At 41.7% G+C, this 13,913-nt stretch overlaps 1 protein-coding gene across 1 annotated transcript in view; it reads right to left on the bottom strand.

The window, feature by feature from the left end:
- The window catches only part of CDO1 (cysteine dioxygenase type 1), a 45,128-nt gene that overhangs the window by 14,073 nt on the left and 17,142 nt on the right, over positions 1–13,913 (bottom strand). The window contains exons 2-3 of the mRNA XM_082243015.1: positions 6,528–6,605; positions 856–1,013 (exon numbers count right to left, since the gene is read on the bottom strand). Coding sequence (XP_082099141.1) covers positions 856–1,013; positions 6,528–6,605 — 236 coding nt within the window. The remainder of the gene's footprint in view (positions 1–855; positions 1,014–6,527; positions 6,606–13,913) is intronic.

The following is a 13,913-nucleotide window of genomic DNA, read 5'->3' on the forward strand; positions in this document are numbered from 1 at the left end:
AGAGCGGCTGTTAGGGTCTCCTTTACCCGCCATTTTCTCCCGTCTGCAGTGTAGGACATGAGCGAGATGGTAGGGTCTGTGTAGCTCTTTATCCCCACCCTTTTTCTACATCAAAGGCCTTTCGCTGGGAAACCCCCTGTTTAACCAATTCAATTTTGCTTGTCATTGCACAGCCTTATCCTTGGGCCCCGTCAGTTCTCTGAAGATCTCGGACCCCCTTACTTCAAGAACTCTTCCACCCAAAGGAATTAAGCTACAGAATCTGTTACTGATTAAATTGTCCAAAGTGTAGGATCTGTAAATTTTAGAGGGGAACTCTTACCCAGGTTTCACATATTGGGTTTGTCATTTGTTTTCACCTGTGGCATCAGGGCTTGGAGGGAACTGACTGAGTCTCCCCTCTTGCGCCTGGGATCATAGGACCACTTGAGGTCTATTGGCTCACGGACAGGGATGCATTAAAGTGCATGTAAAGACAGGCGTCCCAATACATTTGGTAATATAGTGTATGTGATAAAATAAACCAGGCAAATCTGTCATTAAACTTTTTGATATGCCATTACAGGTATCTTTCCAATATATAATTACCTGCTCAGCAGTAAATCAGAAAAACAGGAATCAAGGCAAACATGCCTCATGATCTTTAGGATTCTCCACATTTCAGAAAAAAAAAAAAAAAAAATCTAGATACATTCAAATAACTGCACTAATTCAACAAAATGTTTCCCTACTCTTAACAGATATCACCATCTTTTTTTTTCCACATCTGCTTGCTGATATATTTTGGTCACCTCCAAAGGAAGGTGTCCCCTTAAAAGTGCAAAGTGTTAGCCATCTTAACTATGATTAACTTACCATTGATGTATGCACATTGATTTAACCTCAGCACCGTCTCAGATTTTTTCACCATTGCTCCATTCAATTTTTTCTGTGGCCATTCGTACATTGTCTCCTTCAGGTTGCCCTGGAGAATCTTCAAGAAGCAGTGCGAGTTGGTGTGATCGTGTATACTGCTGCATGGAGGAAAAATTTTAAACAGCTTAGAATGGCGGATCAAAGGACCATAAAACAAGCAAAGTATTGATTGTTCTATTACTCTGCAGCAGTAAGACACCAACTTTTATGTATCTGGTGCCCTATAATTTTGTAGACAAATTTGGTCTACAAAATGCAGTTGGTTTTTGGTAGGGTTGTGATCAGGCAACTTGAATGCCTTCATACTACATTTTGTGCATAAGGATACAGTTGTGCTGAATAGAAAAATTACCTTCCTCAAACTGTTTCCAAAAAATGTTTGTATGTCGTCAACACATTAACCCGTAACAGGGGTAACACCTGAACTAAAAAATGTGGAGGGGCGTTTGCATACTTTAACATATAGTGTACCTGTAATGCTCAAACAGACTTTGAATCCTCACATCAGCCTATGTTCTGTAATGAGCACACAAGGAAGTGGAGTTTGACTGTGCAGCAATACCCTATATACTGTAAATCTGCAAACTTCACGTGTCAACAAGCCACTCATAACACCAAGTATGCCGGCAGTATTTTGTAATGGGATATGCCATGCATTGTGCCTAAAGGCCCTTAATTCTATCTGTTTTGGGAAAGCTGCATAGAACACACAATATTTTTTATTTTTTTTGGAAATGGAACGCCAGGGAACATAGGGAGAAAGCATTTAGCTGAAAAGAACAATCTACAACACGGGCAATGACACGTAGTATGGTTAGGAGCAATAAAGCATCTTCAATGTCATGTGGAAGTAGATGGATCCTAGACCATTAGTGATTTGTGACTGGTATACTAAAGACTTGCACACAAACCAACACCTATTGTACTTGTTTGACAGAAAATGAGATAGATGTCTGAAATTTAAGTTAAAACTTGCATCGATTGTGGAATTATTGCAGCAATATTTGACAACTTTGACAAGAGAATGTCTACTACCTTACTTTTAAAGTAACACAGCATAAACATTAATGTACGTGAAGGAATGCACATAATTAGAGAGTTTGTACATGATAAGACAGAAGTCTTGAACAGCTCAAGGGAAAACACACACAAACACACACACACACACACACACACACACACACACACACACACACACACACACACACACACACACACACACACACACACACACACACACACACACACACACACACACACACACACACACACACACACACACACACACACACACACACACACACACACACACACACACACACACACACACACACACACACACACACACACACACACACACACACACACACACACACACACACACACACACACACACACACACACACACACACACACACACACACACACACACACACACACACACACACACACACACACACACACACACACACACACACACACACACACACACACACACACACACACACACACACACACACACACACACACACACACACACACACACACACACACACACACACACACACACACACACACACACACACACACACACACACTACTTTAGCTCATTGGGGGAATAAAATAAGATAAGTTCTCCCTCTCTGATAAAATTGTCCTTAGCAACAAATCTATACACACACTAAATTAAAAAGGTAGATTGGCTGCACACCAGCTGAGATATAAAGTTGGTCTCAAACACATTTTTTTACTTCCACCTATGATGCCCTAAGACTTTGAACAGCACCTGAAGATTCTACATTAGGAGCTGGTTCACATCAGAATACGGTGCAGGAAAGGTGCGTTGTGTGTGTGTTTCCCACTCTGCATTCCAAATGCACTGCATTTGATCTGCTGCAGTTGCCAATAGATTGTTATTGGCACCCCAAATGGCACCTCAAACACAAAGTGTAAATGTAGTGAATACGCAGGCACTAGACCGCATGACACCACAGTTACATGAGATTTGGCACGGTACGTTTTTTTAAAAGTAGTGCATGCACTATGTTTTGTGTGGTTTGGTGTAGAGCCCTGCACGGGACTGTTTTATTAAACCCGCACCCGCTGAATGTATGACCGGGACCACCCGCACCCGCAATGTTTGTGTCCATTCCAACGGTTTTGCCCTATACTCGCCATATAAGACTACCTCCTATTCTGAGGCAACACCAAATCATAATATCAGTGGAGCCATCACGTCCCTATTAAATATTTTAGCCCCGCTTCTGCTACATACAGAACTTCTCCATTATTAATAGTTTAGCCCGCTGGATGTGTATACAGTAAGCTTTGGCTACTTAAAGAACATCCCTGTGCTGTAATACTCTATGAACCACGCTGAGCCAATCACGGCAAGCTGTGTATTCTATTGCATAAAAAGCCTGCTCGGATTGGAAAAGGTTGTATAAGCCCGCCTCTCTGACTCAGCCAATCCGAGCAGGCTTTGTATGCATTAATAGAATACACTGCTTGCCGTGATTGGCTCAGCACGGTACATAGAGTATTACAGCACAGGGACCTTCTGTAAGTTGCCAAAAGGTACTGTATACATATCCAGCGGGCTAACATTTTTAATAGGAATGTTCTGTAACTAGCTGAAGCTACAGTACCTGGCGTATAAAACTACCCCCGATTTTTGGGGCATATTTTTAAAAAAAAGTCGTCGTATACGCCGGAAAATACATTACACCAAATTGCACCGTTCCCCGCAATATTTTTTGACCACCCACTCCCGCCCGCAGCAGAGGTAAAACCGCCTGCTCCCATGAGAGCCCAAACCCAATGCAGCCCATTTAAATGAATTGCATTTTTTTTTTTTATTCAGAGCACACAAAGCAATAGTTAGACCTTTACTATACAATAATTTAGAGATTTGTTGTACCCCTATACAACAAAACAAGACTTCAGGCAACACACACACACACACACACACACAACAGGAAACTACAGTTGATACACGGGAGGTTAAATGGATAGCAGAGTTGGGCGATATACAACCTAAAGGATGTAAATGCTGACTTGGATGTATTCCTATTTTTGAGAAAATGCATCAATAGTTCTTCAATGTGTTTTTTTTTTTTTTACAGGTTACAATATGGATGGAAAATAGGGTATAAAAAAAATAGCCTTTGAGTATATTGTAATTATACAAATGCCATCTTTAATGCTGCTCTGTGAGAAGTTCTGCATTCACAACTTTGTGATGAATTTCTTTCACACTTTTTCACTTGAATTGGCTGCCCAACGCACAACAATCAAGTCAAAGTAGCTCTTGTACTTTTTGGCAGCAAGCCAAGCATGTTTTTGCAATGCACATTTTTCGCACAACATATTGCGTGACTGCTACCCATGTTTGGGATACCATTAACCACCACAAGTGCAATGAGCGCTTTTCTTGCTTTCATGGGAAAACCCAGTTGAAAAATGCATATTTCTGCCCACATTCCCTAAACCTGAAGGTGTTTCAGGTTACCAATTGAAATGAGCAATTAAAGTGGTTGTTACCAAAAAAACAGCCTGAAGATATATCACAAAAAGGTATTTAGAAGCTTTGTTTCTTACAAACAGTAAGGGTCCTTTCACACGGCCGCTCCGTGTGTCCGCAAATCATCCCATCCGTTTGCGGATGATTTGCGGACATAATGTAAGTGAATGGCATTGCGGATGTCAGCGGAATACCATCCGCTGACATCCGATTTTCCTCCTTTCAGTTCCGTTCCATTTTTTCGAATGGAACAGAACCCTATTTTTTCATCCGTGTAAAAAACGGAAAGGAAGGAAAATCGGATGTCAGCTGTGTCATCCGCAATGCCGTATACTTACATTATGTCCGCATATCATCCGCAAACGGATGGGATGATATGCGGACACACGGAGCGGATGACACAAATGTCATCCGCTCCGTGAAAAAAAAAAAAAAAAAGTCCCGCAGCAGACTTAAAGCGGAGTTCCACCCAAAAGTGGAACTTCCGCTTTAGGGAGTCCTGACCCCCCGACATGCCACATTTGGCATGTCATTTTTTGGGGGGGGAGCGGGTACCTAGTTTTGACAGGTACCCGCTCCCACTTCCGCTCGGAGCGCCGCGGCGCCCTGAGCGGAAGTTCTCCTCTCCCCCTCCCTCCCTGCAATCTTCTGGGACACGTCAGAGGTCCCAGAAGATTGCCGGCCAATCACAGCGCGCAGCGCGACTCGCGCATGCGCAGTGGGTACCCGGCTGTGAAGCCGCAAACTGTAACAGCCGGGTGCCCACAGCAGTGATGCCGGCGCCGAGGGAGAGGATCGAGGCTTCCGGCGGCCGCATCGCTGGACCGTTGGACAGGTGAGTAAATGGCTGGAACTCCGCTTTAAGCAGCGGAGCGGCCGTGTGAAAGGAGCTTTACACAGTGCAGTATGGGGGAGCTTGAAAGAGGGGCTAATAGCAAAGTAAAATTTTGGGAGATTGGTAGCTTCAGTTTCATGCATGCTTTAGGCCTCGTACACACGATCAGATTATCGAACGAGTTGTCGTCCGTTTTTTGTTGCATGCTAGTCTCATGTGGAAAGTGAAGAAATTACTTTCATACAAAAATTCCCGTACGACAGAATTCAACTTGAGAAGTGTTGAATTGTTTTGTATGTGTTCTTTCGTTTCTGAGCATGACTAGTCTTGCTCTTACGATTTTTTTTCGAACTAAAACTGTACTAATTAAAACGAAAAATCGGACGTTGTGTTGACGTGCGATAAATTTTTTTATAGCCTGCTGTCAAAAGCACTATACTGTACTAACAATCCAAAATCGGTAAATCGTTCGAACTAAATTTTCCTTCCGATTTTCGTATCATGTGTACGGGCCTTTACTTGAGGAAGGACCCTGAGGGAATCGAAACAGCTGTACATACTGCATGGATTTATCACATGGGAGAGCATGCGGAGTTGTCATGAGGGTTTGGTCATCGGGTGGCCCCATCCCTCAGCTATTGAAGAGCTGTAACACAGCAGAGCAGGCAGATGGCGGTAGCCTTCATCAGAGCCGTAGGGTTTTTTTAAATGTCTTTCGCGTCTTTACTCACTTTTTGGTGAATACCCCATGATCCTTTACATTGGGGGGTGGGATCTGGGGGTTAAAGGGGGCTTCCAGATTCCAATAAGCCCCTGGCCCTCAGACCTCCCACAACCACTGGCCATGGTTGTGAGGGGGGGGGGGGGGGGGGAGGGAGGAAAGAGGCCCTTGTCTCCATCAATATGGGGACATGGTGCTTTTGGGAGGAGGGGGGCTGCATGCCCGGATAAGGGTCTGTTTTTTTTTCCACTGCATGCATGGGGGGGCATACTATTTTTCTTTCCATTGCGCGCATTGACAAGTCACACACAAGCTGCACCCAAGATTGCATCTGTATCATGCAGGTGCGATTTTCATGTGACTTGAGGGTTTGCATTGAGGTCTATGGACCCCAAGTTGCATGAACCGACCAAAGTAGTGAAGGAATTACTTTGAAGTTACAGATATGAATAGTTATCATTGGAAAATGTGGGATCCAAAGTCACATGACAAGTCGCACAAGTGTGAATGGAGCCTAAAGTTCTCATTTTTACCTGCCATTTCCTTCACCCCAGCATAGAATCATCAGATTAAACTTTCCATTTCCTTCATCTACCAGATTCCGTGTGTACCTGAAATGAGAGAAACCATACAAGATCAATTTTTTTCTAGCATTCATAGACAAACATTTCAGGTTTTTAGAGTTAAAAGTAAAAGAAGAATGGCTATGTATGAAGTACACAAGCAGCTTTTTTATACGTTTAATACTACTTTAATACGCCCAGTGCATGTTGTGTTAAATTTACCTAGCTTGAGAATAACGGTCACTTTATAAGCCATTTAAAGTAGGAGTGAAGGCAAACTGCAATTTTATCTGTAGTATCCTCCAATCTATGCATCTTACTCTTTAATTATGAATCCGTAAAGAGTTTACATAATACCCACACAAAATCAGGGAATACACCCCAATCCCACAAACACATACATAGTAACTACCATAATGCTTTAGGTTATATACACCAATCGTAGCTAAAATAGAAGACTTTTACCTTCCACTGTTACATCCCCAAAAGCATTATGTAAAAAGGATGTCAATAAATGGAAACCGACATCTACCCTTCTTTTCATGCTTTGTTTTTTTTCCCTAAAGTTATCTGAGAATTATCATGGTTTTCTTCTACCACATCCACACTTTTAGAGCCCCTGCTATATGGGTATGCAAGAACAAGGAGATACTTATCACTGTGTATTTTGAATCTGTCAACCCATTAAATACGGCTATGAAGTTGCACGAGATGTGTATGTAAAGAAACATTGATGGTCAAGAAGAACAGGAGCTCCTTTACCGTCCGGTCCATAGGTGTGCGCAGCCTATTGCATTAGGGTGTGCACCCCAAAGTTTGAATACAAATGCGTGCGTTTGCCTACATGTATATGGCCCGGTACATTACTCTCCCTGCTGGCACAGTGAAATAGAAGTGTGTGGCACTTCTCTTATGGCAGAGCAGGTCCTAGAGAGATCTTTCCCATCTCCTCACTGGCAAACAGAGCAATAATGCTAATGTGCCCTAGGTGATTAGGGTGTGACCAGGCACACCCTGTGCACATGGCTATGGTCCGGTCACGGGTTTGGGGGGACAGGACAAGGATGACCATGTACGGTTTAACAGGAGCAGAGAAAGGATCAGATCACCCACTTGGCACCACTGGTTAAATCCTAGAGCTGGATTGCCAAATATCCAAAATACATTTTTTACAAAACAGTAAAAAATTATTTTCATACTATTACCACTTGCCTAGTGTAAACTGTAGGACTTTAGTGGTTGGTTTATAAAAATTCAGAAGTGATGTCATGTGTTGTACTGTATTTTTGGACAAAAATCATACGATAATTTTTTGTGTTTTTCCCCCCATCTAAAATTTTAGATGAAACCTGTGTACCAACAATCAGATTGCTTTGAAAGCGGTATTTTTTTTGTATGATTTTCTGATTGTGTACACAGGCCTTAAGAGTGTTTCTGCGAAAGAAGAAAAAAGAAGAAGAAGAAGAAAAAAAGAAGAAGGAAGAAGAAAAAAGAAGAAGAAGAAGAAAAAAAAAGAAGAAGAAGAAAAAAAAAGAAGAAGAAGAAAAAAGAAGAAGAAGAAGAAGAAAAAAGAAGAAGAAGAAGAAGAAAAAAGAAGAAGAAGAAGAAAAAAGAAGAAGAAGAAGAAGAAGAAAAAAGAAGAAGAAGAAGAAGAAAAAAGAAGAAGAAGAAAAAAGAAGAAGAAGAAAAAAGAAGAAGAAGAAAAAAGAAGAAGAAGAAAAAAGAAGAAGAAGAAAAAAGAAATTTTTGGCAGCACTGGCTTGATGCTGACTGGGTTCACACAGTTGCAGTGTGCCCACGCTATGCTATGCTGCACATTCCCTTCAGTTTTTAGTCAGAAAATTCAATTGACTGGGCTGCCTAACACCAAAAAAGTTGCTTGTGCTATTTAAATTGCAGCAGTCCACAACATGGTAGTGCATTACTGTGCTGCAAAATAGGAAAGCTCATAAAGTGTGCTGGGGTGTCATTGAGAATGACTGGCCGTACAAAGAGGACAACAGTGAAAAACCCAGTCTTACCATTTATTATTTTTCAAAGATTCTTCCCAAAGCAGTCTAACTTGCAAAGGTTTAAAATATGGGGGCTTCATCTTGACAATCTGTACAAACTTCCTGCACATGTTAGATCAAAGCCATATTGTTGCCACCTTCTAATCTTTTTGATTTTGTGTCTAGGTCCGCTTTAGGTACTATAGGTGGGTTTATAAAGTATATACACAATCAAAACTCACTCTAACAGCCAATGGAGACCACAGTATGGCTAGACAGAAAAGGCAATCTAGTGTCAAGTAGCAATTTAGCAAATAACCTTGATATGAAGTTTAAGTAGTAGTATTATTATACCAAAACTATATGTTTTGTCGTACTTAAAGCAGAGTTCCAGGCTCAAAATCCACTTTGGCCCATCCGATTGCTCTAAATAACCTGAAAAAGAATTAGATAATCCCATTTTTTTTGTTTGATTTACTTACCTTGTTTTTAAAGAAAATATACTTACCTTCCTTCCACTTCCTCCCTCTGGCCGCGGCCTGCGCCGTCACTTCCTGCTCTGCAATGCGTCCTGGGAGCTCTTACTCATCACTCTCAGGAGGCAATGGGCAGTGACGTGGAAACCCGTACTATGCCGATCGCATAGAACTGCGCATGCGCGAGATTTTGCGGTGCATTCTGGGTAGCCAGAATGAACTGTAATCAGGAAGAAGGCAAAAAAATGATTACACTGCGGCTTCAGATGACCACAGCAAAGATGGCCGCACTCAAGACACAGATTTTAAAAGAATTTCACACAAATTATGCACAGTAAAACTAATAAATATGGGAATATCGGTTATTTAAAGGGCGATGGATTACTATTTATGGAGTATTTTTTTCTAAAAAAGGCCGGAACTCCGCTTTAAATGCAAACTTACGTGCATTAGCAGAAATACTAGTGTTTATTAACATTTCCTTTTTACAAAAACTGCCACTGTTTTAGAGGACTTCTTGATGGTCATCCTAAAAAGTTTTACCCTGGACTTCAGTTTTCGTATAATCGCATGCTAAAATGTTTTACCTTTGACCCAGGCGTTAACCTTTCAACAAATGATTAACAAACAAGTCCTTAAGCCAACAAGGAAAGTCAAACACCTATTGATCATGCCCAAAACCGGAGCTACAAATTTTACAGTTTTTTTAGAATGCGCCACAAGACCCAAATACTTTTATAGCAAGTCTGAAAAGACAACCTTTCAGACTAAAACCAAAGCCATTAAAAAGCAAACTGTATGGATTTATACAGATATAAGATAGCAGAAGAACTATGTAGACAGGTAGGGCTGTCAGCGCATAACTTCAATTATCTCCTGGAGAGAACCAAAATCCCTGAATTCAGGAATGTTCCATTATGTAAATTATTGACTTCAGCTAGAACAGTCTGTCCAAAACCGGTCCTCAAACTCGTCACCAACAGTCATAATTTGTGTAAGTGGATAGGTAAACATTACTAGACCTTTTCATTTAATTGTTAAAAAAAAAAAAAAAAAAAGCCTGAAACTCATTTTCTAACGTGTCAGAAAGGTGTAAAGTCATGATGTACAATTCAAGACAAGACTTGCTTCAGTCTGTCACCTATATAGACACGCACAGCATGTAATCCCCTTGGCCAAAAGGACCACTGAGTGACAAGTTACATAAAGCTCCGTACACACTATCAGAATATCGTACAAAAAAAAAAAAAAAAAAAAAAAAATATATCACTTACGAAGCGATCGTAAGATAATCTGATTGTTAGTACACAGCTGTCGTCCGAAATTTTCGAAAAGGGACAAATATGAAACTATCCTCGTACGATATCAGATTGTACGATTTTTGTTTAATCACAGTTTTTGCCAGAAAATACAAATATAAATACACTACAGCGCATTACATCACGTCGTACAAGATTTTTTTCCTACTTAAGTAACCTATTCATTTTCGAAATGGAGAGGGGGGGGGGGGGGGGAACGATCATTCATCCAATAATCTCCTCTTGTATATTAGGCTTAATGCTTGAAGTCACATTTTTTTCCCCCTCCATTGGGAAGATTTCCCTTCATTTTCGGTCTAACATTAAAAAACAAGTTAAAAAAAAAAAAAAAAAAAAAAAAAAAAAAAAAAAAGGGGGAGGAAAACTGGTGTCTAGGACAGGTAGGAACAGATAGTGAAAGTTTTATTTTTAATTCAAAAAGTTGCTTGCTCTGTTAAAATGTTTTTTTCTGTCTCTGTCCCTAGCAGAGATATCACCTAGGTAGAATGCACAGTTTTTTGGGTTTCTCTGCTTACCAGGGCAACTGTCAGGCAAATTTAAGTACTCTCTGCCTAAATGGGAGCAGTGATCCATTTTATAGGGTCTGCTTAGTGTGATCAGATGCTGCTCAAATTGTCTGCCCAATTCACACTGGTCCAATAGGATGGGGCATATTGGACAGAGAGAGGAAACTTGACAAATGGGGAGCATGGGTGTAGGATATAGCCCTGGCCAGGAAAGGGTCTCAAGGCATGCTGAGTAACTGTATTTATACTAAGATCATATGTGCAGGGAGTCTTCGACTGAAAAACAGGGTCCCAGAGGTAGGGGGCTGCTGCCCCTCTAAAAGCTGCCATGCATCCTCAGGTCGTTGACCTGAGGGCCGGAGTTACAGAAACTGCAACCCTGATGTCTGGCAGAACTGACCGAGAAGGAGATATACCTGGAAGGATTGGTTTCTGCGAGTACAGATCTAGGGACCTGTATGGCGAGAGCCAACCCTTCATGCTAGTGAAGTCAGTGGATGGGTGCCAGCTAAAGAGGATATCGAGCAGTGTCCTGAAGAGTCAGTGTTCATTGAGTCTAATGGGCCATACACACTATAAGATTTTCTGAAGACTTTTTCCTTTAGAGATTTACCAAAACCATATAACATGAGGTCAAACCTAAACACTTTCAATTTGTATGCAATCTGGCAGGCCCTTGCACTACATAGAAAAGGTAAATCTGAAGGAAATCTAACCAAAAAAGTTGGATAGTGTGTATCCAGCTTGAGTCTGCTGCCAGAGTGATCAAAAGACTTTTCTTCTATACAAATCCTGTATGGTTCAGCAGAGGATTGGCTATCCAGTTCAATTAAGTGAGAGTTGTCCTCTTTTGTGCATAGTTCAAGTTGGAGTAACCCGCTAATCCCTTCTTCGTTCTACCAATACACAAATCCCCTGGACTGATAATTGGATAAAGATTGGATAAAGATTGGATAAGTGTGCATTGACTGTAAAAAAAAAAAAAAAAAAAAAAAAAAAAAAAACAACATCTGGCTGCAGGATAATCAGAGGGAGACCCAGGGATCTTCATACACAGAAACCCCTTTGGGAGCAGTGCTACATAACCTACCCCACTCTGTTGGCTTGCAAGGTTTGGTGTGTTTACAAAAAAAAATAAAAATATAGGTTACAAAGGCCTCTCAAGTTAAATATACGTACAAACAATGTTCTCCATTATGCTACGGTTTGTCGATGAGTTGGAAAACAGCCACAGCCCAAAAAGAAAAGGCTGTCCCCAGCTAGCGTGATTTGGAATAGGACATTTGCTCTACATGGAATAAGTGGTCACTTAACCACTTAAGCCCCGGAGGATTTGGCTGCTAAAGGACCAGGGGTTTTTTTGCGATTTTTTACTGCGTGACTTTAACGGACAATTGCGCGGTCGTGCGACGCTGTACCTAAACGAATTTGACGTCCTTTTTTTCCCACAAACAGAGCTTTCTTTTGGTGGTATTTGATCACCTGTGCGATTTTTTGATCACGCGCTATAAACAAAAAAAGAGCGTAAATTTTGCAAAAATAACAATATTTTTCACATTTTTTTATATGAAATTCCCCAAAAAAAAAAAGTAAAAATCAAAATTTTTTAACATTTTTCGGCCAATTTGTTTTATGCTACCTATGTTTGGTAAAAAAAAAAAAAAAAAAAAAAAAAAAAAAAAAAAAAAAAAAAAAAAAAAAAAATCGCAAAAAGCGTATTTTGATTGGTTTGCGCAAAAGTTATCGCGTTTACTAACAAAGAGAAAGATTTGTCATTTTTGGTGTTTTTTTTTTTAACGCGTAATGGCGGCGATCTGCGATTTTTTTTTCGGTACTGCGACATTGCGGCGGACAGATCGGACCCTTGACTGACATTTTTGACACTTTTGGGGTTACCAGTGACATTACTGCAGTAATCAGTGCTATACATATGCACTGTTACTGCAAAAATGACACTGGCAGGGAAGGGGTTAACTTATTGGACAGGGAGGGGTTAAGTGTGTCCTAGGGGCGTGCTTTCTACTGTGTAGGGACATTCCTATTGGTGTAAAAGCAAAGATCAACCGTTCTACATAGTAGAACGGTCAGATCTTTACTTTTACACAGGGAGAACTGACAGGCAGCTTGTTTACACAAGCTGCTCTGTCTTTCTCCCTTCACAGGAGCGATCGCAGTGTGACTGGCGGACATCGAGTCCGCCGGTCACACGCACTGACTTGCCTGTGAACGAGCCGCGGCCGGCGCGCGCCTCGGCAGGCGCGCGCCCGCTCGCTATAGGCTCGCAAGTCAGTGACAGGCGAGCGACGTACCGATACGTCACTCTGCCTGGCCGGGGCTGACCGCCGCAGTATATAGTCGTGCGGCGGTCGGCAACCGGTTAATAGAAGACCTGATGTATTATCTGTAAAGCCCCATACACGTACCAATTGTCGGCCGTAAATATTCGGCTGACGACCGATCGGCCGATTGTAGGCTTGTTCGTATGATGCTTCCGACAGCGCATTTTCGGCCGAACATAATCTGTCATGCAGGCATTAAAATTTTTGTTGGCCAACACCAGAATGGCCGATTGTTTGTCAGTCAGTACAGATTTCGGCCGACAGACAGCAGATTTGCAAGACTGGGCATGCTCAGAAAAGAAAAAAAGACCAGGAAAGTTAACCATCACGTGACATCACTTCTGTAGTCGGCTGTTGTTGGCCGACAAAATTAGTGTGCAGTCTTTTGCAGTTTTCAACAGACACGACAGCCCTGGACAAAAGACGGCCGATCATTCGGCCGAAGATCAGTACGTGTGTACGGGGCTTTAGAGCTCTCCAATAGCAGGGAGCATAGGTTTTGCTGATTGCAGACTTATTGATCTGACTTAAAGGGGGTGTCAGACCCCTGCAGATGGATTCTGGCTTCCACGAAGAACAGGGGCCCTTCTCTTCCTCAGCATGCTGGCAGGGGATAGGCTTCCCAACATAAACATAGGGAGAAGGGGGGGGGGGGAGAAACCAATCCAAGAATGCAAAATCTGCACCTCAGCCTTTTCTAGAATATGTACAAGCTTAAAAACCCA

The sequence above is a fragment of the Pelophylax lessonae genome (assembly GCF_965119305.1).
Source record: "Pelophylax lessonae genome assembly, chromosome: 1".
Taxonomy (NCBI): domain Eukaryota; kingdom Metazoa; phylum Chordata; class Amphibia; order Anura; family Ranidae; genus Pelophylax; species Pelophylax lessonae.